A 24,430-nucleotide genomic window follows, 5' to 3' on the forward strand; every position below is an offset into this window, starting at 1 on the left:
CTCAAGTCTCCAAGGCCCAGCATCCCACAGAACACTAGTTTCACACCTGCCATCCCAATTTCAGGAACTATTAGAATTAGAGTGTATTGATCTCAGCTCGCATGAAAATATATATTATGCTAATTATGATCTTAATCACTTCAAAATTCCAGAATAATTCCCAATTATTTTAACCCATCATTATGCTCAAAATTATGCAGGCATAATTCCTGGATCCCTATCAGCGATATGGAACAAACATGCCCAAAATTATGTTAAATACTTACCACCACCATGAGAACCAATCAATCCTTCCTGATTAATCTTGAGACAAAGTGAGTTCTGACTTATTTCAGCTTCATGGACACACATTCTTGCTGGTAGTGGACTATTTTTTCTAGATACCCAGGAGTTGCTCACTATTCATCATCACAGAGTATCATCAAATCTCTTAATTTCCTCCATCTTTTCCTGCCATGGAATTCCAGAAGAGCTCATAACGACATTGGCTCACAATACTGCTCCCAAGACTTTAATGACTTTGCTATGCTTTCTAGACTAGCTTGATATTCCAAAACTAGCCAACTATTTCTTGGTGAGGATACATGATTTGTCCTTACTCCATCCAAACTTATGGGTTTCCCCTTGGTATCACCTTGAAGGAACTCCTGCTGTTCATGAACTGCTTCAGTGATTTTAATCATTTTCTTGGCCTTGTCTAGCATCAGATTTTCATATACTTGTGTATAGGAATTCTGATAGGCCAATATCATGTATATAATATTACCGACCACTAGGCAGTCTCTAATCAGTTTGGATTTCATGGCACCATACTCACAAGTTCAGCAAGATTGTATAAAGCTGTGATATGTGACCCTATTTTGGAAAACCATACATTTGGGCACATTGGCCAATTTTCTTTTTTTATAGCTACAATGAAGCACTGAATGGTTATCTACCTTGTGTGAAAATTTTGTGATGATACGTTGAAGCATTCCAAAGATATAGACAATTTACTGTCTAATACATTACAAACTAACTTTTCATTATCAGTTAATAGAACTGTATAGTGATCAGATGTGACAAATTGATGACAAATCACTTTGTTGACAAAGATCACCATTCTTACAATCTAAAATTAATGAAAAAAGATCTTTTAGAGTTTAATCATGTGTTCTTTGTGCTTTTTCTCAATTAAATCACTTGTATTATTGTCTAAAAGCAAGAAATGTTTGGTTTTGGGAATGAACAAATCACCCAATTTGTAAGTTAATTGTTGCCCCACGCATTGTGAAACAACTACATGGTCTGATATAATTGAGTATATCTCCTAGATAAAAGAAGCTATGGGTGTGAAATTTCACAACAAGAAGGCCTAATAGTTGCTTTATCAGAATATACAGAAAAGTTAAATTTAAAAAAAATATCTGAAATTTTCAATTGAGAATTCCCACAAATTTAGCATGTGCCCAGATGTATGGTTTTCAAAAATAGGGTCACATATGTGACCGGATTTGCGAAAAGGTACCTTTTCCACACGTTTGACATAGCAGCAAACAAAACGATATACATGTGACTCCTTATACTGATTAACTTGCTCTTAGCATCACAATGTAGCCAGATACTGTAGCTAGATTCATTGAAAAATTTAAGCAATTATATGCCATGATCAAAACGTTATGAAGCTTTAAAGTTCAAAAAATGGGTCAAATTTTGTGTGTGAAAAAGGTACCTTTTTGCAAATCCGGTCACATATAGTGTTCAGCAGACCCACCCTCTTGTTGTACACATGCAGTGATTAAATCTAGCCGCTTGAAAAACACATTTTTGTCACATGAAAGAAGGAGAGAGAGAGAGAAAAACTATCATTGTTTTTGCACTTCTGTAACGTATGTCGAACATCATAGCCTCCTCTCCGAGGCAATACAACAATGTGGTGATTTGTCTTTGGTTGCTCTGCTTTCCTAGGCAGTATTATTCAAACCTTTTCTTCCACTGTGGCCACTCCTCTGGCTTCTTGAAAGTCAAAAGGCTCTGGAACTTTAAGCTATCGTTCTTTTTTACTAGAGATGGACCGATACCACTTTTTACCAATATTTCCGATACGAGTATTTGTACTGAAATTATTTGCTGATACCGATGCCGATACCGATACTATACATTGAAGCCTAGACAAGTTTATTATAGAAATTTCATTGTTGTGATACATAGCTAGCTATTAAAATATCACAGCAATTGATTGATCTCAGTTCAATCAAGTTTTAAAATATTCATTGTATAACAGCTAAACATGATAAACATCATTGTGGATTACTAATTTCTTGATTTGAGGTAGTTTTCTTGTAAGCTTATTGATAAGGCAATTAATTGCGTGGGCGGTCAATTAAGTGAGTGGGCGACCAATTAATTGCGTGGGCGGACAATTAATTGCGTGGACGGACAATTAATTGCGTGGGCGACCGATAATTGTACAATGTTTGTTACAGCTTTTCAACCAAACTTTTTCATGAAAAAGCAAGCCAAGTAGTCATAAACTTATTTCTTGGGGAACAACTGCACTACCATTTAATTACAAAGGATTCACGTGCTCTAATATATTAGAATACACACAGAGCAATTGCAGCAATACTTGGAAAAGAGTAACAAAAGCTTCGTTTTGCTACTTTGTTAAGTTACTGATTAGCTCAACTAAGTTATTAGCTACTGGAAACTTAGCTAGAGATGGTTTAATAAAAGTGGTGAGTGTCTACTGTGGTATCTGTACCTTGTATTAGGCCCCTATTTGGTGATTATTAGTTTCTCATCCAGCCTTTCTAATTATTATGATGCGGGCGGGAGGGTATTACCATTATGCCATTATTTTATAATATTAACACACTGATGTACAGACCTTGTCCAAATTGTCTTTCTTTCTTACTACAAACATTTCCTTCACCAGCTGATTCTACTTTTCATGATTGCCAACTGTTTTTCGACAGTCAACTGAAAGCCTGCTTTGATGAAGTCGATAGAACACGATTGCAACTGGTACTGCAGTAATTTGCTAAGGAGGCAACAGTTCTCCTGGCGATATATAGCGAATTGTAGCATTCATCAACACAACTTATATCAGTTTGGTATCACGTGTTCTTCTGAGCATGCACAGAGTAAATAATGGCTTACCATGCGGTAGATTAAGAAGGATGTGGGCGGTGGATGAGAAACTAATAATCACCAAATAGGGGCCTTACCGATACCGATCCGATACCGATACCACTGGTATCGGCATCTATACCGATACTGGTATCGGTATCGGTCCACCTTTATTTTTTACAGCATATGCATACAACTATGATGGTAATTATAACTACAATAATCACAAGTAATGACTATTATAAGTCTGGCTCTACATCCCAACCTCCCCCTCCCAGATATAGTGGGGGAATCAAAATGGACTTCTTGACAAATCAAATTCTGGGGGAAAGAATAATGGTAAATTCCCCATGCATGTAGCAAGGCTTCTAACTAGTTAATTCTTATGTAGTTTGCAACAAACAACAAAATTTTTGAACAATTAAATGGCTGAGTTTCAGATCAAATTGGGCCGGCCTGCCCCTTAGAAGGGGCTAATATTGAGTCAGGTGCATTATGCGTAATACCTAGCTAATATTCTACTCGTTATATTTATAAACTTACAGCAGTCTGTATTTGCTGAAGACGTTCTAGTTCCCCGAGTTGTGACTGAACTGTCCTGCACCCTGTTCACTGTTCATACTAATGGCGGTATGCTCCCTGTGGTCACTTAGTATGATGTACACATCATCATACTAATTACATAGTTATCTATGGACTTCGCGCACCTTAGCTTAGTAGTGAACGGGTAAAACATGACAGAGGAAAACATCTTGGCTGAATGGCTTGGAGCAGAAAGGATTATTACAAAGGTATAGCTAGTCAGTGATTTGGATGATCTTTTAGAGAAGCATATAAACACTGTAAATTCAGAAGTATGAAGTTCATATTAATAGTATGGTCCCTGCGGTCACTTAGTATGATGATGTGGTCACTTAGTATGATGTACACATCATCATACTAAGTGACCACATCATCATACTAAGTGACCGCAGGGACCATACTATTAATATGAACTTCATACTTCTGAATTTACAGTGTTTATATGCTTCTCTAAAAGATCATCCAAATCACTGACTAGCTATACCTTTGTAATAATCCTTTCTGCTCCAAGCCATTCAGCCAAGATGTTTTCCTCTGTCATGTTTTACCCGTTCACTACTAAGCTAAGGTGCGCGAAGTCCATAGATAACTATGTAATTAGCTACTAGAACAGAAGATCACGTGACTGAACAGGGCGCCCTAATACAAGCCCTAATAGAAATTAGCGCCTCCCTATTCGAACACGCTGAACCAAGGTTGAACTAAACCAATGAGGACTAAGAAACTGCTAACTGGGTTAAGCATCAAAGCATTCTTTTTCTTTGGTGGAATAGAATATGGTAAGTTGGGATTGTCGATTGATCGATAGACCATATGGATAGACGGATGTGATGACCTTGATATCAACGATGTAGTCTCGCGTGGCCAGACGCGAGACTAATCAACGATGACCTTTTCATTGTGTTGGATACCTGGCATGGAAAATAGTGGAATACATTACTTCATTTGATGTGTTGTTTTAGCTGTGATCCTGCCTACATTATGGGATTATCTACACATACAATTTGGAGCTAACAAGTTTTTCTATGGACTGACACTTAGTGCATTCGGTATGGCTGGCTTGTTGTCTGGACCACTGTACGGATTGGTGTTTGACCGCACACACCAGACTAAGTTGATTGTACTGTTTGGTAACTTGTTTGAAATTGGAGGTCAATGAGAGTATGCAGTACTTTAATGTACGTGTGTATGTTTGATACTTGTTGCCTTAAGGTCACCGTGTCATTCCAGTGCCTAAGGTCATTCCAAGTTGATTTCCTGTTTCTCGTCCTGATCACACAAAGTTTAGTATGTGGGAGGGCGGTAATCATTATGAAAGTGTGTTTAGCTAGCTACAACAGAGATATCTAGGTAGCTGAGTTACTGAAATGGTTGCATATTATAGCTAGTTAGCTAAGAATAACCTTTGTACAGTTGTTATCACAAAGACGTACATCACCTGGTATTATTCACTTGTGTAGCAAATATTTGGACTAAACTCATGTGAATTTTAAAATATAGTTTCATGTACGAAAAATAATGGAGTTTTATGTGGGCAGTGGATGAGAAATAGGAAATAAATTTGGAGTGAACAAACTGCTAGAATTAATAACAAAACCTAATTCTCATTTCTCTAGGTTATTTCATGTATTTTGCTGCACAGTCTAAATACATGGTTCTGGTTAGTAGAATTTGTGTAGGTGAGTTAAATGTTCACTGTCTTAATTGTGTGTGTGTGAGTGCGTGCATGCGTGCGTGCATGTGTGGTAGTACTACCAATTATTTAGTGAAATCGTGGTATCTGTTTTTAATACCATCTAATTTCTTGATATCGCAATATCGTGGATTTTAAAAGCAGTTTTTTTAAAGCTTCACAATGTGCATGAAAAAGTGCACATACAAAAGTATATGGCCTGGTGTACTGCAATCATCTTGCCAACACTAAGTGAAAGTCTTAAGTAAAAATGTTTGGAAACTGTATTTTTGTATCTGGATCTAGTAGTAGGGGTCTAAAATGGCATCTAACTAAGGCATATCAACATAATACTAGCTATTTAAAAATTTTAAAAGGAAGTAGGGATTGGTATAATATACATGCTACAAAAAGTAAGGAAACAAGCTCAAAAAATTTGCAGTTGAAATGAGAAATGATCCAGCAGTTAAAAGTAAGGAAACAAGATTAGACGACTACTTGCTAAAATGAGACACACTTTAATCCCTATAGTTTTGGCTAGCATCTTGAAATGAGACCATCAAATTAGCCCAAAGTAGGGATTAAAGTGTGTCTCATTTTAGCAAGTAGTCTAATCTTGTTCCCTTACCTTTTACTGCTGGATAATTTCTCATTTCAATTGCAACATTTTTGAGCTTGTTTCCTCACTTTTTGTAGCATGTATATTATACCAATCCCTACTTCCTTTTAAATTTTAAAATTTTTAAATAGCTAGTTTGTTTACTTTTTTTTGTCTAGCTAGCTAGCTATACACCTTTTTTTTACACATAGTATAAACATCACTTGAAGCAGTTATGTTTTACCTTCGTACATAATAAGCGCCTCTAAAAATAATTATTGTTTTGTCTTTTAAAGCTATTTACAGTAACTGTTAAAGGCTTCAGCTGCATTTCTTATGGTGATTTACAGTAAAACATCGTTTGAGAGCCCACCATTAAGAGTGGAACCCTCGCAATTAATGTACACATGTTATTGTAATTAATACAGGCATTGATGACACTAGTGTGGTTGATTTTAGAGCTGATGTTTTTGTTTTTGTTTTTTCAATTACCGCCAGTGAATGACTTTGTAAAATCACAGTATGAACAACATATTGAGCGCACTCAACAACGTACGGCTAACCGAAACAGCACAGATCACAGCATAGAGGAGAAATCAATTGCTTCTGTTGATATTAATGTTAATTCTGAAGAGCATAGCTGTAGTGATAAGGACTTATTAGCCAAACAGGAGAAAGCTCCACTGTTAGGATAGTATGAAGGATGTGAGCCATTACTCCAGCTCCCAGTCAACAGCTCAGTCAATAAAAAAGTCACCAGTAGATGTTAAGAAAGATTCTGTTCCAGAACCAGAAGGATTTCTGTCTAAGGCATACTGGATGTTATCTGGTGAGGAAAGTTGTTGACCACAACATTTGTTTGATATACTCTTGTTGTCGGTCTTCTAGAGTTTATTCGGAATGAGATTGTTTGCTCATATGCCATTATGTTTGTGATGCTCTTCAACCAAACTAGCCTTGAGGTATAGTAATAATCTTGGGTATTCTATCTTTTATTCTGTCCACTAGACTATGATTGTACCTATGTTTGAGGATTTACTGGGATGGACTGAGTTTGAAACTAGCTTGTTTTTCTGTGGAGCTGGCATAGTTGTGAGTAATGGAATATGCGTGCATAAATGCCAAATTTGATATGTATATACAACTTGCTGTACTACACTGTACAATGGTACATGTATATACTCCTATCAAAAATATCATCCGAAAACCAGCTTTACAATACTTTTGTGGTGTCTTGGCAGATTTGGGTTGATGTAACCAAGCCTAAAAGTGCCTTCAGCACAACCCGGCCTTAATGCTTCCAATAGATCGCTACGAACTTTTCTTTTTATTTTCTGCTGTTAAACTGTCTGCCTGATGCTGCCTGATGCCTTCAGAAATTCATAATTTAATAATGGCTAAGGATATAGGCTTGAATTTTTCACTGTTCGTTGTCGCTTCTGCCTGACAGGTGCCTTTTGGCAAACCACAGTATGTACAATGTACACTTCATGGACTTACCTTTGTCCTCTTTTGTGTCCCAGTTCTTTTCGCTGACAGCCTGAAGATGTCAATTCATGATAGTGCATGATGGCTTTCCTACATTAGTAAATGGGAATTGTCTGTAATTTCTGTTGTGACTGCATGGATTGATTTCAGAGGCGCTTCTCACACTGTTTTCCGTTTGTGACACTGTGCAACGAGCTGAACATAGCTGAAAGCGAAGCTTAATGGCCTTTTCACTTTCAAGTCAGTAAATGATAGTTGGGGTATGCGTTCATACTAAAATTAATTAATTTATTTATTAAGGCTTTACAGTACAAGTGCTGAAGGTCTGTAGGGCACCTGGTCCTACAGCCTGTTTATAGTTGTTACATAAAGTATGTTTGAAAAGGTGGAAAAATCCAACTTTGACGCCATTCTTTCTTCTGATGCAGTATCCACAGGTTATTGTGTTACAAATAAGTAAACACAAAAATTAGAAATTTTAAAAGTTCAATAAGGATCATAGAAAACAAAGCAGGGAAACAAGGGAAGTCACCTACTCCTGCAGATATACTAGTGGATATGTAGTCCCTAATTCAGTCATACTTGTAATACATAGGGATTGCCTATGTTTTTGCAAAACTCCTAATAGAACACAAACTAAAAAAATCACCTTGCAAAGCATCTTTTAACACAAAACAACTCTCTGGTGGTTTTTTGCAAGGTCCACCAGAGGTATCAAGTGATAAGGTATATATTTTAGACAAATCTGTTTTGTTCATATGGCTGCAGGTTTGAGGCTGCCCAGGTCCAGTCATGGATTTTTTCTCTTTTCTCCACCTTTTCAAACACATTTTATGTAACAACTTTAAACAGGCTGTAGGACCAGGTGTCCTACAGACCTTCAGCATCTGTGCTGTAAAGCTTTAATATTATTATTCTTTCAGAGATGTACAACCCAGTTCATCGTGATAAAAATTATATAGTCACGTTTGCTGAGTCCTTCGGCATGTCCAGATCACCAACAACCCTGGACCTCAATGTTGTCTTCTCCATTATGCCAACCGTTCCATATACTAAAGAAGTCTTTTAGCAAATTAATAATGAAATTACAGGATTCCGTGGTATTTGCTAATCACTAATTGATCGTGTTAAGAACCATGTTGTTATTTTAGTGCAATCTCTAGCAAATCATGTACAAGAAGTAAGACTCACCAGGACGCTGTATAGGTGATCTCCTAAGGCAGAGATGAGTGCCGCTGTTGCCTTTCAGGCACCCAGCACTATATATATAATAAAATTATAGTGTCGATACCAATGTTCATTGTAATGAATTTGATTTCTATAAATCGTAAAATAAATATTTATATGAGTAGTGCCATATAGTCTGCCCACAGTTTGTGACCCCTCAGATCATCCTGACAGCAATGTTTTGCTTCTTGCAGCAAATGTATACCAACTGTTACCTTACAATTGTATGGTCAGTGATGTGTGCACTTATCTTCAGATTAGCTACTCTACTATAGATGTGCATACAGCGTTCTGTGTGAGTACAGGTGTGTGACTGAAGAAAGACTACTTTTCAGTACATATAGCTCATCGATCAGGCCGATTCATTCTGGCAACACACTGAATACAGTCTGTGATGCATCTTTCGCATCCAATCATAAATGTACGTATAAACATGTGTCTAGTACTGTATATTAGTGATTATGGAGGTTTGGGTTTTTCTGGCCAAAAATATCACCCAAAATCCAACTTCACAATACCAATCTGAGAAATGAGAAACATGCTCTACGCTGTGAAGAATGCTACTCCATATACCTGTGGTCTTGTCCCTCAACTGTGGCAGAATTGCATTCTTGTGTAGTGTAGTAATGAATGCATGCCATTAATTTTATGGTAGTGGTATATTGTACATGCGCTTGACTTACAACAAGTCTCTGTGGGGAGTATATAAACAGTGGAATGGACTACTGGAATGGTGGAATACTGGAATGGTGGAATGGAATTTTTTAAAGTTCAATATCATTTTTTACATCCAAATAAGTACAACTCCTCCCCTTATGTAAGCAAATAAATTGGATTTCCCTTGAAGTCAGCATACTTTTCCTCACCACAACACTTGTATGACTTATAAGCTCAATACTTTATTACTTGTATGAAACTAACTGTGGTTCAATTCAGTGTGCAACATGGCACTGCCACAATGAACTTTGGCTTAAATTTTGTTTTCTGACATAATTGTGAAAAAGGCTCATTGTAAACACTTACAAGATAGTCGCATTTCACTTTTCCCAATGATTTTCACTTAGGGTCCTAGGTTAGTGGTAAACACCTCATCAGTACAGGCTCTGCCTTCTGTGTTTGCCCTCCAGTGCCTAACTGATAAAGTTGATAATAAATGAATACTTCATTATACAGTGATGTACTTTACAGTGCATTCATGTAATCAGCTAGCTTATCATTTGGGAACAAGGGTTAAGTCAGGAGTCTTCTTAGTGTTCCCAATAAACTGCTATTGTGCGTGTTCATAACTGACTTTACAGTACAATATATTGGTAAACTTTGTCTATGGTGAGGTGAATTATGCTAAATAAGCTGACTTCAAGGGAAATCCTGTTTATTTGCTTACATAAGGGGCTTATTTGGATGTAAAAAATGATATTGAACTTTAAAAAATTCCATTCCAGTATTCCACCATTCCAGTAGTCCATTCCACTGTTTATACACTCCCGTCTCTGTGTAGAGAGATCAGTTACAAACAAGTCAAACTACAAATGATTCATCATGTGGCTAGTTCAACAACTATTATGTTACAAGTTACCAAGTAGAGAGTTCAGTTACAAACAAGTCACCCTGTAGAGTGTTCAGATACATAAGAAGTCACCCAGTAGAGAGTTCAGCTATGTTACAAGTCATCCTGTAAACCATTCATCTATATATCAAGAAAACCTGTAGGGGTTTCAGCTATGTAACAAGTCACTTTCTATATTGAGAGTTCAGAGTCAAGTAACCAGAGAGTCTACAATTCACTCTTTGGAGAGCTACGGTACCACTCAAACACAACACCATCTCACGAGAGTGCAAGCGGCTAATTAAAAGGTGTGGCACCCATCTTGTTTTGTTTGGGATAAATTCTTGCAAGCGAAATGGTTGCCACGCCCTTGAATTATCACATTATTTAATTGCTCGCACTCCTGTGAGATGATGTTGTATTGAGTGGTACGTACCACATGTTATACAAGTCACCCAGCACAGAGTTTACACCCTGAAGAGTAACACTTTAGAAGTAATCACCCTGTAGAGAGTTCAGCTACGTAACAAGTCACCTTGTAGAGACTTCAGCTAAATATTAAGTCGGTAGCTGACATAACACTGTAATTAGATGAAGTCTTTACATACTCTTAATAACTGTTTGTGTAGCTCATCATTTCATTTGTTTGTTTGATGCTTTTAAGCAAAAGAATTACTGACAGGTCAGTCACAGTCAATTTACATGTATTTCTGTATTTCATTTGTGTTTGGCAGGTGGATATTGTTATTTGGTTTATTTCTGCAATTGTTGGGATACATTTTGTTTGAAGTATTTGTGGCTGGAGTAACTAAAGGTATTTTATACATGTTATGTTAGGGCTAAGATGAGTAGTTCAATTTTACTAGATTTGAATGCTGCTTTACCCCTCCAAAGTTTTGTTACCATGGATACTAACATGAAAAATCAGCTGTACAAGTACTGTTACTCCTTGTGGTAGCTGCCATTTATGTATTTTTGGTATAGTTAGTAGTTTAAACCTGGAGCTATACCACAGTGTAGGGACCTGTATTACAATGTACACACTATTAACCATCAATTATTCTCATTAATTATTGACATGAATTTATTAACAAAGCTTTTTGTAGCTTTGGTACCATTTCTAAAAATGTTTTGGAGAGAAATTTGTAAATTTGTTCCAGGGGTGTATCCCAGGATTTTTTTCAAGATGGTTTCCATATTCAGTGGTAGTGTATAAGTGGGGATACAGCCCCCAACCGTTGACAAATTTTCTGGCAAGCCATATGCATAAACAATAAATGATATTTAGGACTTAAAGGAAGAAAAGAGTTTATAAAATCCTGAATTTAATGCTCTAGTGATCTAAGAACACATCCAAAGGTTTAGCTGCTAAATAATTCATTCTTTATTTCCAAGTTAGTCTTACATTTATGTTATATAATGATTGTATTATGTTATGAATGTTCTATTAGAGTAGTTTGACTGCGCTTAGTGCTCTATTGATAACATCTGACTGCTCTATTAGAGTATCTCAATCTTAATATAGATGTTTCAGTGCATTCCTAGCTACTTGTTCTCCCTTCATCCACTTTTGAGAAATCAATGTTGTTTTCTATTATACTATAACTATACTGCTCTACTATTTAAAAAAAAAAGTCAATTTAAAAATGAAGTAGGGATCTATGCAATAAAAAGGAAAGAAGAAAGAGATGAATGATGGTATTACAGCATAGCTCAGTGGGTAGTCCCTACTTTTGGCACATTAGCTATAACAATTATTTTGTTCGATGCCAAAGTAGGGACTTTCTCTTTGAGCTATGCTGTAATACCATCATTCATCAGTTGTTTCATTACTTTTTATTGCATAGATCCCTATTAAATTTAAAAAGAAAAAAATACTAGTTTGTTTAGTTTTTGTTGTAGCTCAGTGACTGTTCTATTAGAATATCATAAATGCATGACTGTTGTATTAGAGTATCTTGAGTTAGACAAGGGATGTACAGCTAGCTACACCAATAAGTCTTGTTTTCTGTTAAGCAATTAGCTAGATTATGAAGAGGTGTGGTCTCTGTACTCTATCGCGATTAGTCAACCTAGATGGGTGTCGTTGCAAACCTATTGCAAACTAGTCTGTTGGCGCCCGCTTTTATGCATGGCGCCGCCATACAAATACCAAATGAGATCCTAATCGCAAATTTGCAGATATTTAGCTAGTATGCCTCTTATAGTAGTGCCAGGACTGAAGTGCTTCAAAAATCCAGCTATGAAATAGTTCTGTGGCATCTAAATGTGCTACTGAAAGAAAGTGTTGATACGGAAAATTAATGCCTCGATATGGTTTCATTGGATGAAGAAGAAAACAGCCTGATTGGAGATAAAAGAAGAGACAAGGTGCAGAGAAGTAAGCTTAGACTCGTCGGAACCCCAAAAGGCATTCCACTGGTGAGTTTGTTAGTGTGGTGTAAAATGGTGGCCATCCGCTGCTTCGTTTAAGCTCTAGCCTTGTGACTGTGGTCAGTCAGGCAGTTAGGTAGTGAGTCTAAAATTCGAGTTATAACAATTTTAAAAAATTCTATATCCAGCCACCTGTAAGCGTTTTGTTGTATATTGTATATCATATGAACTAGTACTATTCCGTAAAGGTGATTTTCGTCACATAAGGTGTCTCTAGGGTGATTTTCAAAGGCGGAAGTTTGGGTAATGCGAGAAATTTTTGGGCTGATCCCTACTTAAATGGTACTACTGTACCATTTGATTCATTGTGTCCAAACTAAGGTAGACTGGTGTTTTGGCTGCAAGCTACCAGCTGAAATTTGAAAGGGGGTTTCCGGAACCCTAGGAAATCCCCCCTGCATATATACCAGCCCTACAATATGTACAGTAAACAATTAATAAGCTACTTAACTACCATACAAAACACTCTGTAACATATGTTGTAATTGTCATGAGCATACATTAAGGTTCACTGGTTATGAAGAGCTTACAAAATATTAATTCAAGGACTTGCTTCATGGTGAAGTGGCTTACTTTAAAATTAATATTTCATTTAGCTCAAACTGAGGCTTCCCTTTATTTCTTGTTTGAGCATACCCAAGTCTTCATGATCATAAGAGTGTGCCTCACTTTGTGACAAATCTGTGTTCTGTTAGTAAAAGATGATGAAGGTTTGCATTTTCTCACTAAAATATTGACCAGAAACCAATCTCACAATGGTGTTGGCAGTATTGGTTACAAACTCAAAAATGCATTCGGTATACAACCTGAAATGCTTTCAGTAGGTTGCTACAAAATTTTAAAAAAAATTGATTCAGTAGAATTTTCTACTGACTGACTTTCCTGACTGATGCCTTCAGACAAGCATAACTCAATAATGGTTAAGGCTTTGGGCTTGATTTTTTCACCGTTTGATGTCGCTTCAGTCTCACAGGTACCCTTTTGCATTTCGCACAAAGTACATACAATGCATGTTTCATGGACTTTGTGTACTCCTTTGTGTGCCATCTGTCTTTGATGATAGTGCAAGGTGTTGCTTTGCAATATCATGTAATGACTTCCCTAGGTATGTAATGGAAATCGTCCTTGTTTTCTCTAATGGCTAGATTGATTGCAGAGGTGTTTCTTCATTTGTAATGCTGTGTAACCGGCTGAACATAGCCACTTCACTTTTCAGATAGTAATTGATATTTAGGTGTGCGTTCACATGATAACATTAAGTCTGGTGCCATTCTTTCTTTTGATGTGGTATGCTACGGATTTACTGATCAAAAAAGCAAACAAACAAGTGCCAGGAGTTTTAAGTTTGATAGGGATCACGGGAAAAAAGTAGGAAGGTTGCCTATACCTGCAGATATACTAGTGGACATTCAATCCCTAATTTAGAGTATACCCCACATGATCAGATTAGGGATTGACTATCCACTAGTATATCTGCAGATGTAGGTGACCTTCCTTGTTTTATTCTGTGATCCCTGATCGAACTCAAATTTATCTTTTATTTGTAGTGAAAAAGCAATGAAGCAAGAGAGGCCACCTACACCTGCAGCTATACTAGTGGACATTTAATCCCTACTTCAGTCATGGGTATATACTATTGACAGGCTGTATATGACTAAATTAGGGATTAAATGTTTACTAGTATAGCTGTAGGCATAGATGACCTCCCTTGTTTCATTGCTTCTATGATACCTACTCAAAAAACATTCCTTACATTTGTTTAAAAATAGAGTTGCACTGATTCCAGCTACTACCAGCACTTCAAGTACTCACGTGAAAAGTATTTGTACAAGTCCAAGTTCTTATCTATTTTGTAGCTATTAGTAACATCCTGATAATTTGTTTAAATGGGAGACACGCTGAAGTTAGGAAATGCAGAGAAATTCACTGAAGTACAAGCCATTTTAGCTAGTCATGTACTCCTGTGATTTATCACTTTGTGGTGAATGAATACAATACCTTTAGTGCCTCCAGAAATGAACTAGTTAATTCCATAATAAAGACCATTTCTTGCTAGTCTATAGAGTGCTGACTGTTTTATTATAGTAAGTTAATCTTTTTCTCTAACATACATTGTTGTAGTTGATGTGCTAGCATTATACTTGATGCTCCATTGTACCAACACAATAACTGGTTTGGAGGCCATTTTTTTTCAATGTGTGATGAACCAGTTACATAAACAGTGTTGAAAATCAATGGCGGATCCAGCATAGGGTATTTGGGGCAAATATCCCCCCCCCCCCCCTCCTCTCATAGTGCCATTTCCTTTTAAAAGAGCTAGCTATCACTTTGATATGCCAGTAAAGCCAAAATCAGTTTATTGCTAAAGAAACATTGACATATCAAAAAGTTTTAGTTTGAAAGGCAGATAAATCTCCCTTTATTGCAAAACTACAAGTTTACCAAAACTCTAACTGACAACCACCAGCACCTTCGTGCATAGTAAGTGCCTCTAAAAATAATAATTGTTTGGCAGGTGTTCAAGCCATTAAATAATTTTTTTGCTTGAGTTTTTGTGACTGCTTTTAAGACTTCACAACCTTTTGCGCATGCAGTTGCCTAAACAGTATGCTAAAATTCAACAATGAACACTACTGAGAGATGATTATTTGCAGCTGCTATGTGTCTCCATCAACTGTAACAGATTGTAGCTAACTATATACTAGAAACTCAGAGTAGCCTCCGGTATAGCTATGAACTTGTTTGTGTCCCTCCCCTTGCCAGATCCTGGATCTGCCCCTGAAAATAATGGACAATTCTGATACTTTGTGAAAACAGCTGTTGCATCCCTACTATACTGAATCTACAATACAACATATATTATTAATGTTTCTGGTAGAGACAAATGCATATGGCACAAAGTGTCTGCAGGCAGTGGTTATTTATAGAACTGAAATAGGCTATTTTTAGAAGTGAGATTTAAGAGATGCAGCATGTAATAAATATGACTTTAGTATAAAGTACAAACCCCAAGAAGCTGTTAGGTTTTTACAATACCTTCAATCCTTTAATACTAGAATGCAATTTCCCCATTGATTTTAAAAATTATGGGTAGCCAGTGTCTCCTGTATTTCTACAGTTGAACAATAAGAGTGTATATTGCTTTTGTTTAGAAACACCTTGGATTAATGTAAAAATACTGAGTGGGGCTGCTGTTGCATTATTTGGTCTACCCTTGACATTTGTTACTAATGGATCAGTGTTCTCTAAACTATTACCGGGACATGTTCAAGGTAATTATGTGTATAACTGTCTGAATAATGAGCAGTACCATTGATGGTGATTTATCATTTGGATAAAGGGAAACAGTACTAAAAGAATAAGCACTCAAAATTTTTTTATTTCAGTATTATGCAAGCATTTTGTTAATGGCTAACAAGTTTCTGCTAAACAGCAATCCCTGTACCAGTCTGTTATGCTTTTAACTCCACCTGTGTAGTTGTGCCCAAACGTTTACTTAATATACTCTAATAAAAAAAACATAAAAGGTTGTTACCGACTGTTCTATTAGAGTATGTCTATTTTTTTATAGACATGCATTCAAGGTGTGCTTATTATGGTGGTATTATGCTTATTATATTCACTTTTTTGTCTTAATTGATTGCATCTTTAATTTTGATAAAATTGTGTTGTATTCTAAATACCGTGTTTGGAGTGACTAAAATTTGGTGAATTGAGTAAATTTGCCAAATTTTATTTGTCAATCAGCTCTATTAACTGCATGGTAAATTCACCAAACTTTATGTTTCACATGCTGGTTTGCCAAACTTAAGTTGCACCAAACTTTCATCGTTTATGGTATATGTTATAGCACGAGTTTAATATTAAAAATGAATTCATCATTATTTTGAAATTGTGTAATAGAGTTGTTCCTTATTATTGTTTCTTCACAGGAGTTGGTCAAGGATTGCGACGATTGATTGGATCATTAGCAACAGTTCTTGGTCCCTTATGGGCTGGTGCTGCCCTTCACTTGTATTATGTTCTGTTAGGAGTACCTCTTGGTTTTCTGGTAGGAGTTGTGGTGAGTTGTATATAAACTAGTAGACTGTTTACATTCTGTCCACTACAGGTATTAACATTGGACTCATTTTCACGTCTTAGAGAACCAGATCACGGGAATTAGTACATAAAGAATTCATTTGTATCATATTGTAACAACTTAGTTTAAACACTGAACCATTAGATATTCATACATTTGAACCAGGGGCATAGCCAGGATTTTTTGAAGGGGGGTTCCAACAGCAGTACTCAGTTACCAAGAGCAGGGGTCGCTGAGAGACTTTCAATATTTTACTGAATCCATATTTGTAGTTAACTATAATGTTTTAATTGTAAGTCATTCCATTTGTATCAGTGGATTCAAGGTTCCCATACCAGTGAAATAACAGATGTATATATGTGTCTCCATGTGTTATGCCACTAGGTAGCTTTATCTAGTACTAGCTTCATCCCCTTATAGTCATTATAATTAACGTACTATTTTTTTTGCATAAAATATAGTAATTTGCTGAGTTTTGATTTGCCCAAGTGATAAATTACTGGAGCTCTATATCTTTAAATACTGCACATCAAAGCTATAGCAGTATAAGGTCATGCTCAGTTTTGCATTTAATGTTAGAATGTCTGAAAGACTCTACTAATGAAGTTCCTTAACATGGATATTTACATGCATGTTCTATTAGAGTGCACATGCGTAACTGCTCTATTAGAGTATATCGATATTTCTAGCAAGTTTTGTTACCTCCGTAAGTCCTTCCCTGAGAGATGAATGCAATCATTTGTTTGTGTTGTGCCATACACTATTACTCACTCATTTTGTCCTGCCACACTAAATGATCTGTTAGGGTCCTGCTGTAAACTCAGAAGTCTAAATTTTACAGGGGGGTTCCTGACCCCCCCTCCCTATGCCCCATAAAGTAGTAATAATTTAATATGTTTCACAAAATTTCTCAACCATGCAGTTAGGTACTACTGCATGCATGTCTTGCTGAATCATCAGTGCTTGGGATTTCTTCAAGTTGATGTGCTCATTCCTTGTATAGCTACATGTAACTAGCCAGATCATCTGCAAACATTTAATATCAAGTTGTTAAACTCATAATTATAGGTCATAATGCCTAACAATTGAAACTGTTATAATCACAATTATAAGTCTTACATACAACAAGCAGCTAAAGTTTTGATCACACTATCTGAATGTATACAACAAATTCAGCAAATGTTTCCTGATGCAGTACTCATTTTTGGGGGTGATTTTAACTCCCTGGGAATTGATTGGTCTTCTAGTTGTCTAATTGAAGCCAGCAGCATTTAGAGAATCATTAATTTGCTATCACAAGACATTTTATTAGAGCAAATAGTTACCGAGCTTACTAGAGAAGAAAATATTTTAGACCTATATTTTATATTACATCCTAGCTATGTTTGTCAATCTAGAACTGTTTCAGACTTAAGTGATCATAATGCAGTAATTGTTGATCTGTTAAATTGTATATATTCCTTGTAATAGCAAACCTAGAAAGAGTAAAAGAGCAGACTGGGTCTCTCTACATGACAAAGTAAGCAGCATTTCTGCAGATTATTTTTGACTAAATGACACCAACTCAAGATCTGTTGAAGAAAACTGGAATTATATACATGCAAACCTCTTACAAGCTGATGACACCTACACACCTATGAAATATATTTCTAGTCAGAAAAAACTTCCATGGATGACACCTTGCCTTAAAAGACTAATATGGAAAAAGCAGAGATTTTACAATAAAGCAAAGTGAAACAGGACAACTACTGATTGGGCACAATTTAAGAACATTCAAAAACAAGTATGCTGATCCATCTGACTACAACATAACAACTATCTTACCAACATTCTTAATTCCACAAGTAAACTGAAAGGAAACAAACCCTTTCGGAACTTCATGAACTGCATGCTTCCTTGATTCTAATGGCTTTCTTAACCTTGTCCAGTGTCAGCATTTCATCTGCTTGTAGGCATTCAGACAGGCCAATATCATGTATACTGACCACTAGTAGTCTCTAATCAGTTCAAATTTCATGGCATCATATACCCACAGGATTCAGCAAGATTGCATAAAGCAACAATATATTGTTCAGCAGACTCACCTCTTGTTGTACACAGCGATTAAATCTAGCCACTAGAAGATCACACTTTTTTGTCACATCAAAGCGGAAGGAGTCGAATTTTGAAAAAGAAAACATTGTCATCTTTGCACTTCTGAAATACATGTTTGTTGAACTGAGAATGTCATTGGCCTCCTCTCCAAGAATGTGCTGATTTGTCTTTGGTCGCTCTCCACTCCTAGGCCTGATGTGATGCTGTATTGTTCGAACCTTTTCTTCAACTGTGACTGCTCATCAAATTGAAGGGTTCTCGAACTTTAAGCTGCAGTGCTACCATCATTCTTAGACAGATCCTACTCCTGTCACCATATTACGGCATTATTTGGAATAATCAGTACAAGGTTATAACTGTATACACTGAGATGGGGGTAATGCATTACAAAAGTAACGCATTACATAATAATATACCTTTTACGTAACAAAGTACAGTCGAACCTCTCTATTCCAACACCTGTGTAATTCAGGATCCTCTCTAATCCAACCAAAATATCCATTCACCAACACTTTTGTGTAGAGAGTGTAATAGCAGCATTAAAAACAATCATAGAAAATAATCATTAAGCAACCAAAGCATTTAATTGGTTGACAATAATAGAAAAAGCTGTAATACCTGCAAATTCTAAAATTAATTCATGTTAAAAGCATTGTGTGATCCATTTTACCTACATAATCTGACATAATTCTAGATATTGTACAATGTCGGATTACAGAGGTGACTTGATAATCCAACATCCTCCTTAATCCAGCAAAATTTATGGCTCCCATTGAGTGTTGGAGTATAATGCAAAACATGCCACTTAAGAAGTAATATGTAGTGAAGTTATCTTTGAAAAAAGTAACACGTTACTACAGTAATGAATAATTGTAGTAGTAATATTACTTTTGAAGTAACACGAAACTTAGCTACTTCTCAAGTGACACGTTACTTTGCAAAAGCGGTAATGGAGTAACTAATGGTTACCTTGCAAAAGTAGCATGTTTAAAAACCATCAAGGTTTGCTAGCACCTGACGTTCAACCACAACATAGTAGAATGTACTGCATGTGAGACTGCAGGCTGTAAAGTGTAAAACTTAGTTTGTACATGTGTGTTTGCCTCGTGGTAATGTGTGAATTCTTACATAGTAAAAGAATTAGTCCATATTATTGCATTCAAGAAGCCAATTTGTGCTGCTAAAGAAGCCATTCTGTGATGTGCAAGAAGCCAGTCTGTGACATGCAAGAAGCATAGATTATACTACTTGTGTAAAAAATAATTTAAAAAATTAAAACATGGGAATTAGAGATCGCTGAAAAAAGTAAAGATACAAGAGTCAAACAGCCAGCATGTTAACCACACAGAGATCTCTATTTGGAATCAATGGATATAGTAGAAACTAAGATAAAAGAAAAACAGTACTGAGTTTCTCCATAAATTAGGGGCAGATAAGTACTGAAAATGCTTCTGTATAAATGTTTATTTGAGTCCAAATAGAGATCTCTGTGTGTTTAACATGCTGGCTGTTCGACTCTTATTTCTTTACTTTTTTCAGCAATCTCTATTCCCATGTTTTAATTTTCTAAAATTATTTTTACACTAGTTTGTTTACTTTTTATAAATCCATTATGGATAGCTAACATGATAATAAGATGTGCTGGTGGTGCTTGATATTACACAGTACAGTACTAAACATGTATATCAAAGTCAGTCATGTACAGTAGCTGTTAAGTAGTCAGCTAATATTATCAGAGTTAGCAAACACCAGTCTCACTATTGAATCTATGTAACTCTGACATCAACTATAGGCAGTGTACAGCATGCTGTGGTCAGCAATAGTATGGCTTCAGATTTATCATATAGTCACACATACTTGTGCAGCTATGTGATCACAGGAAGTCAAGTATGCAGTGGTACACAACAACATTGCTGCTCATAACATACTGTGGTTAATAAAATGTAGGTAATGATAAGGTTTCCAAATGAACATGTTAATGTGAATAAATTGGATACTTATCAACACATATTAACACGTTGGTTACCCTTGCAGAGACTAAGTCAGAAGATCAATGGCAAAGTGAACCTAAAAGAAGCAAATTCACTTGAAAGTGGATGTTAACATTGCAATATGCATTTAAAAATAGGTCATGGACATGAAGAAAGACATAAAAAATGAAAGAAAGTTATGTAGTTTTTATCTCCAAAAAGTACTCACATTTTGCTCTAGCCCAGTGAGGAAAAAAATTATAATTAGATGAACAAAATGGCAAATTTCAGTTCTTTAAAAAGGTACTTTTATCAAGTCCTGACTTCATCTTTGCTAGTGGATCTAAACTTCTTCCCCAATTAACTTCTACGGCTTCTTTTGAGGTTGGAGAAGGTTTCTAAGGTAGTGTTTAGTTGAGTGTTCTATTATGAATTTGGAAAAAAACATAGGTGATCTCTATTATGAACCATGGTAGTGGTTCATGATACTATGCAAGAAGCCAGCCTGTGAGGCAAGAGCAATTGAGAAGCCATGGATTTTTGTAGTGACACATAGCAAGATTAAGCACAAGCCGCTTTTATAGTTGGAAGTATAAACATTATTTTGTGATAGTGGATGAAGGTGAGAAGAATATCAGAGCTCATTGTGTTGGAAACAAGACCCTCGGAACACTACCTCCAACTTAAGAAAACATTTGGAGAATGTTCATAAGAGAGTCAAGGCAAGTTGAAGGAGCAAAGAGAAAAGGTAGTAAATGCCCAAGGGCTGATAATGACGATGACAGTGATAATCAGCCACTGAAGAGGCAGCGCACATCACCATGCATCAATGTTGAAAGATATTTCTTCTACAAAATTATGTAATGCACTTGTTGAATATGTAATGCACTTGCTGAATATGTTATTGAAGACATGCAGCCACTGACCACAGTTGAGTCCCCTGCATTTTGTAAACTGATTGGCAGCATCTGCCCTTATCAGTTGCCAGATCGAAAGTCACTTACCCAACACTGGGAAAAGATTTATGATATGATGGTCAAGAAGGTAAAAGAGGTACTGGAAGCAGTTGATGGAGTTTTGACAACAGCTGATGTGTGGACAGCCCACCATCGCAGTTACTTAGGAATGACTTTTCACTGGATTGACAAAGATACCTTGAAGTGATGCAAAGTTGCAATTGCTTGTGTTAGAATAACTGTACGCCACACCTACAATGTTATAGCTTCAAAAATAGAATGCATTCACGCAAGCTATGGGTTGAGTGGAAAAGTGGTCAGTACAATTACCTATAGTGGCTTTAACTTTGTAAAAGCCTTCTCATTGTATTCAATCTCATCATCATCAGCAGCAGAGTCTACTGAAGTTTCCATAACAAAGCAGTAGATTTACAGTTGCTGCTGACAAAGTGGAGGAGGTAGCTAAAAGTAGCCACTCCTACAAGATGGAATTTGTGTTGTGGTGCAGATCACTGAAAATTCCACGACTGAGCTTAATGAATTATGTACCTGAATGGGACTTCGTTGCTTCAATGACAAAGAAATAACTTTTTAAAAGGAATATTGTGATGCATTCAAGCCACTTGCTAAGGGTCTAGATATATTACAGGTTAAGGATAATTGCATGAACTGCTACTTTGGCACACTGCTACCAACTTTGAAAACCATAATCAAGAAGGTCAAAACAGTAAAACCTAACCTATCATCTGCGACCATGGGGCTTGTTGATTGCATAGAAAATGTGATTAAACGTCGCTTCCAAGTATTTTTCGAAACTAAAGATCCTATTTTAGCTGCAGTAGTTTTGCCCAAATTTAAGCTGAAGTGGGTAGCCTCAGGGTAGGAATATCAAAATATAAAAGATGAATTCAAGCAAATGCTTTTACATGCAATGGAAGAGCAGACCGATGATGAAGTAGAAGTTACACCAGAAAGTCAAGGCAGATCACAAAGATCAAAGAGCAAGAAAGAGAATTCATTTATGATTTTAACGATGATGAAGGCAGCTCACAAGCCAACTGAGGCAAATGACATTGAATGGCTTCATAAGTACCCAATCATAAAGAAACTGTTTCTTATGTACAATACTGTGGTGCTCCTGTTGAAAGATGAGGTGCAGTGCTTTATACACCAAAGCAAACAGGCTGGCTGATTTAAGGTTTGAAAAGCTGTTGCTAATGGAGACTTTCTAGACATTTAGCTATAGATTGACAAGCTGGTTATAACTGGATCTAGCTATTTATATTACCTGATCTGCAACTTTACTGATTTTTGTATGAACTGTGATGATTAAGTATACTATATTACTATTGAATTACTAAAGTAAATGAAACTAAAATAAATTACATTGTATGAAATAATAAGTAATTAGCTAGCTATTTTTGAAAAGTAACTAATTCCATCTCTGCGCATACAGTACATGCGCTACCCCTCCCAAGCATAGTGGGGAAAATGTACTTTTTTATAAATCTAATTAATTCTCCACCCATGAATAGTGTCCCCGCATAGCAAGGCCATAAACAGGTTAATTTTTATCAAATGGTACACTAGTACCATTTAAAGTAGGGATCGCCCCAAAAACATTTTGCGTGCCATCCAAAATTCCACCTTTGAAAATCATCCTAGAGACATCTTACATGACAAAAATCACCTTTATGGAATAGTACTAGGCCATATAATATATAATATAATTATAACAATACACTTACAGTTGGCTGGATATAGAATTTAAAAAAATCCCAAAACTCTAATTTTTGTCTCACTGCCTCACTGCCTGACCTGAGGCCTGACCACAATCACAAAGCTAGAGGCCAAACAAAGCAGCGCACGGCCACTATTTTATGCCACAATAACAAACTTACCAGTGGGATGTGTCTTTTGAGATTCCAACGAGTTTAGGCCCTCTGTGCCTTGTCTTTTTTATTATCTTCAATTAGGCTGCTTGTCTTCTTCTTCATCCAACAAAACCATATCAAGACGTTAATGTTCTGTATCAACACTTGCTTTCATCAGCATATTTAGATGCCACGGAATCATTTCAGAGCTGGATTTCAGAAGCGCTTTAGTGCCAGCGCTACTATAAGAAGTATACTAACTAGATATCTACAACTTTGCAATTGGGATCCCGTTAGTGATAGGGTCGAGACCACACCCATCAAATAAAGATCTAGGGTGACTTATAGCAATAAAGTATGGTTCTTAACAATCTAGATATTTACTTAACAGTAAACAAAATGACCTCACCCCTTATTGGTCTAGCTACCTGCACACCCCTTGTCTGACTTGAGATACTCTAATACAACAGTCATGTATGATATTCTAATAGAACAGTGACAAGTTACACTGTAGCTAGCTGTGCTACAACAAAAACTAAACAAACCAGTATTTAAAAAAAATTGTAAAGTAGGGATCTATGCAATCAAAAGTAGTGAGTCAGAAACAAGAGATGAATGATGGTATTATAACTTAGCTTGGTGGGAAGTCCCTACTTTGGCATTGAACAAAACTATTGTTATAGTTAATGTGCCAAAGTAGGGACTTTTGCACTGATCTATGCTGTAATACCATCAATCAAATAGTTGAATTTCAGGGCCTAGCTCCCAGGAGGGGTTAATATTGGCAGGTGCATTATT

At 36.4% G+C, this 24,430-nt stretch overlaps 2 protein-coding genes across 2 annotated transcripts in view; both read left to right on the forward strand.

The window, feature by feature from the left end:
- LOC136238076 (major facilitator superfamily domain-containing protein 8-like) overlaps window positions 1-16,889 on the forward strand; it is a 38,646-nt gene extending 21,757 nt beyond the window's left edge. Inside the window, exons 10-12 of the mRNA XM_066028402.1 lie at window positions 15,810-15,929; window positions 16,590-16,720; window positions 16,769-16,889. Of these exons, the coding sequence (XP_065884474.1) occupies window positions 15,810-15,929; window positions 16,590-16,720; window positions 16,769-16,822 (305 nt within the window). The 3' untranslated portion in view covers window positions 16,823-16,889. The remainder of the gene's footprint in view (window positions 1-15,809; window positions 15,930-16,589; window positions 16,721-16,768) is intronic.
- LOC136238077 (uncharacterized) lies at window positions 5,807-11,114 on the forward strand. The gene is made up of 5 exons (XM_066028403.1): window positions 5,807-6,792; window positions 6,852-6,925; window positions 6,972-7,055; window positions 10,959-11,038; window positions 11,091-11,114. The coding sequence occupies exons 1-4, from the start codon at window positions 6,660-6,662 to the stop codon at window positions 11,010-11,012; spliced, it is 345 nt and encodes a 114-aa protein (XP_065884475.1). The 5' UTR covers window positions 5,807-6,659; the 3' UTR covers window positions 11,013-11,038; window positions 11,091-11,114.
- Window positions 16,890-24,430: the final 7,541 nt, after the last annotated feature.

Source organism: Dysidea avara, chromosome 11 (genome assembly GCF_963678975.1).
Source record: "Dysidea avara chromosome 11, odDysAvar1.4, whole genome shotgun sequence".
In the NCBI taxonomy this organism is placed as follows: Eukaryota; Metazoa; Porifera; class Demospongiae; order Dictyoceratida; family Dysideidae; genus Dysidea; species Dysidea avara.

Coding starts and splice junctions, on each gene's coding strand:
- LOC136238077 (XM_066028403.1), top strand. CDS start 6,660: ATGAAGGATGTGAGCCATTACTCCAGCTCCCAGTCAACAGCTCAGTCA. Junction 6,793..6,851: donor GGCATACTGGATGTTATCTG/GTGAGGAAAGTT, acceptor TCGGTCTTCTAG/AGTTTATTCGGAATGAGATT. Junction 6,926..6,971: donor TCAACCAAACTAGCCTTGAG/GTATAGTAATAA, acceptor TCTGTCCACTAG/ACTATGATTGTACCTATGTT.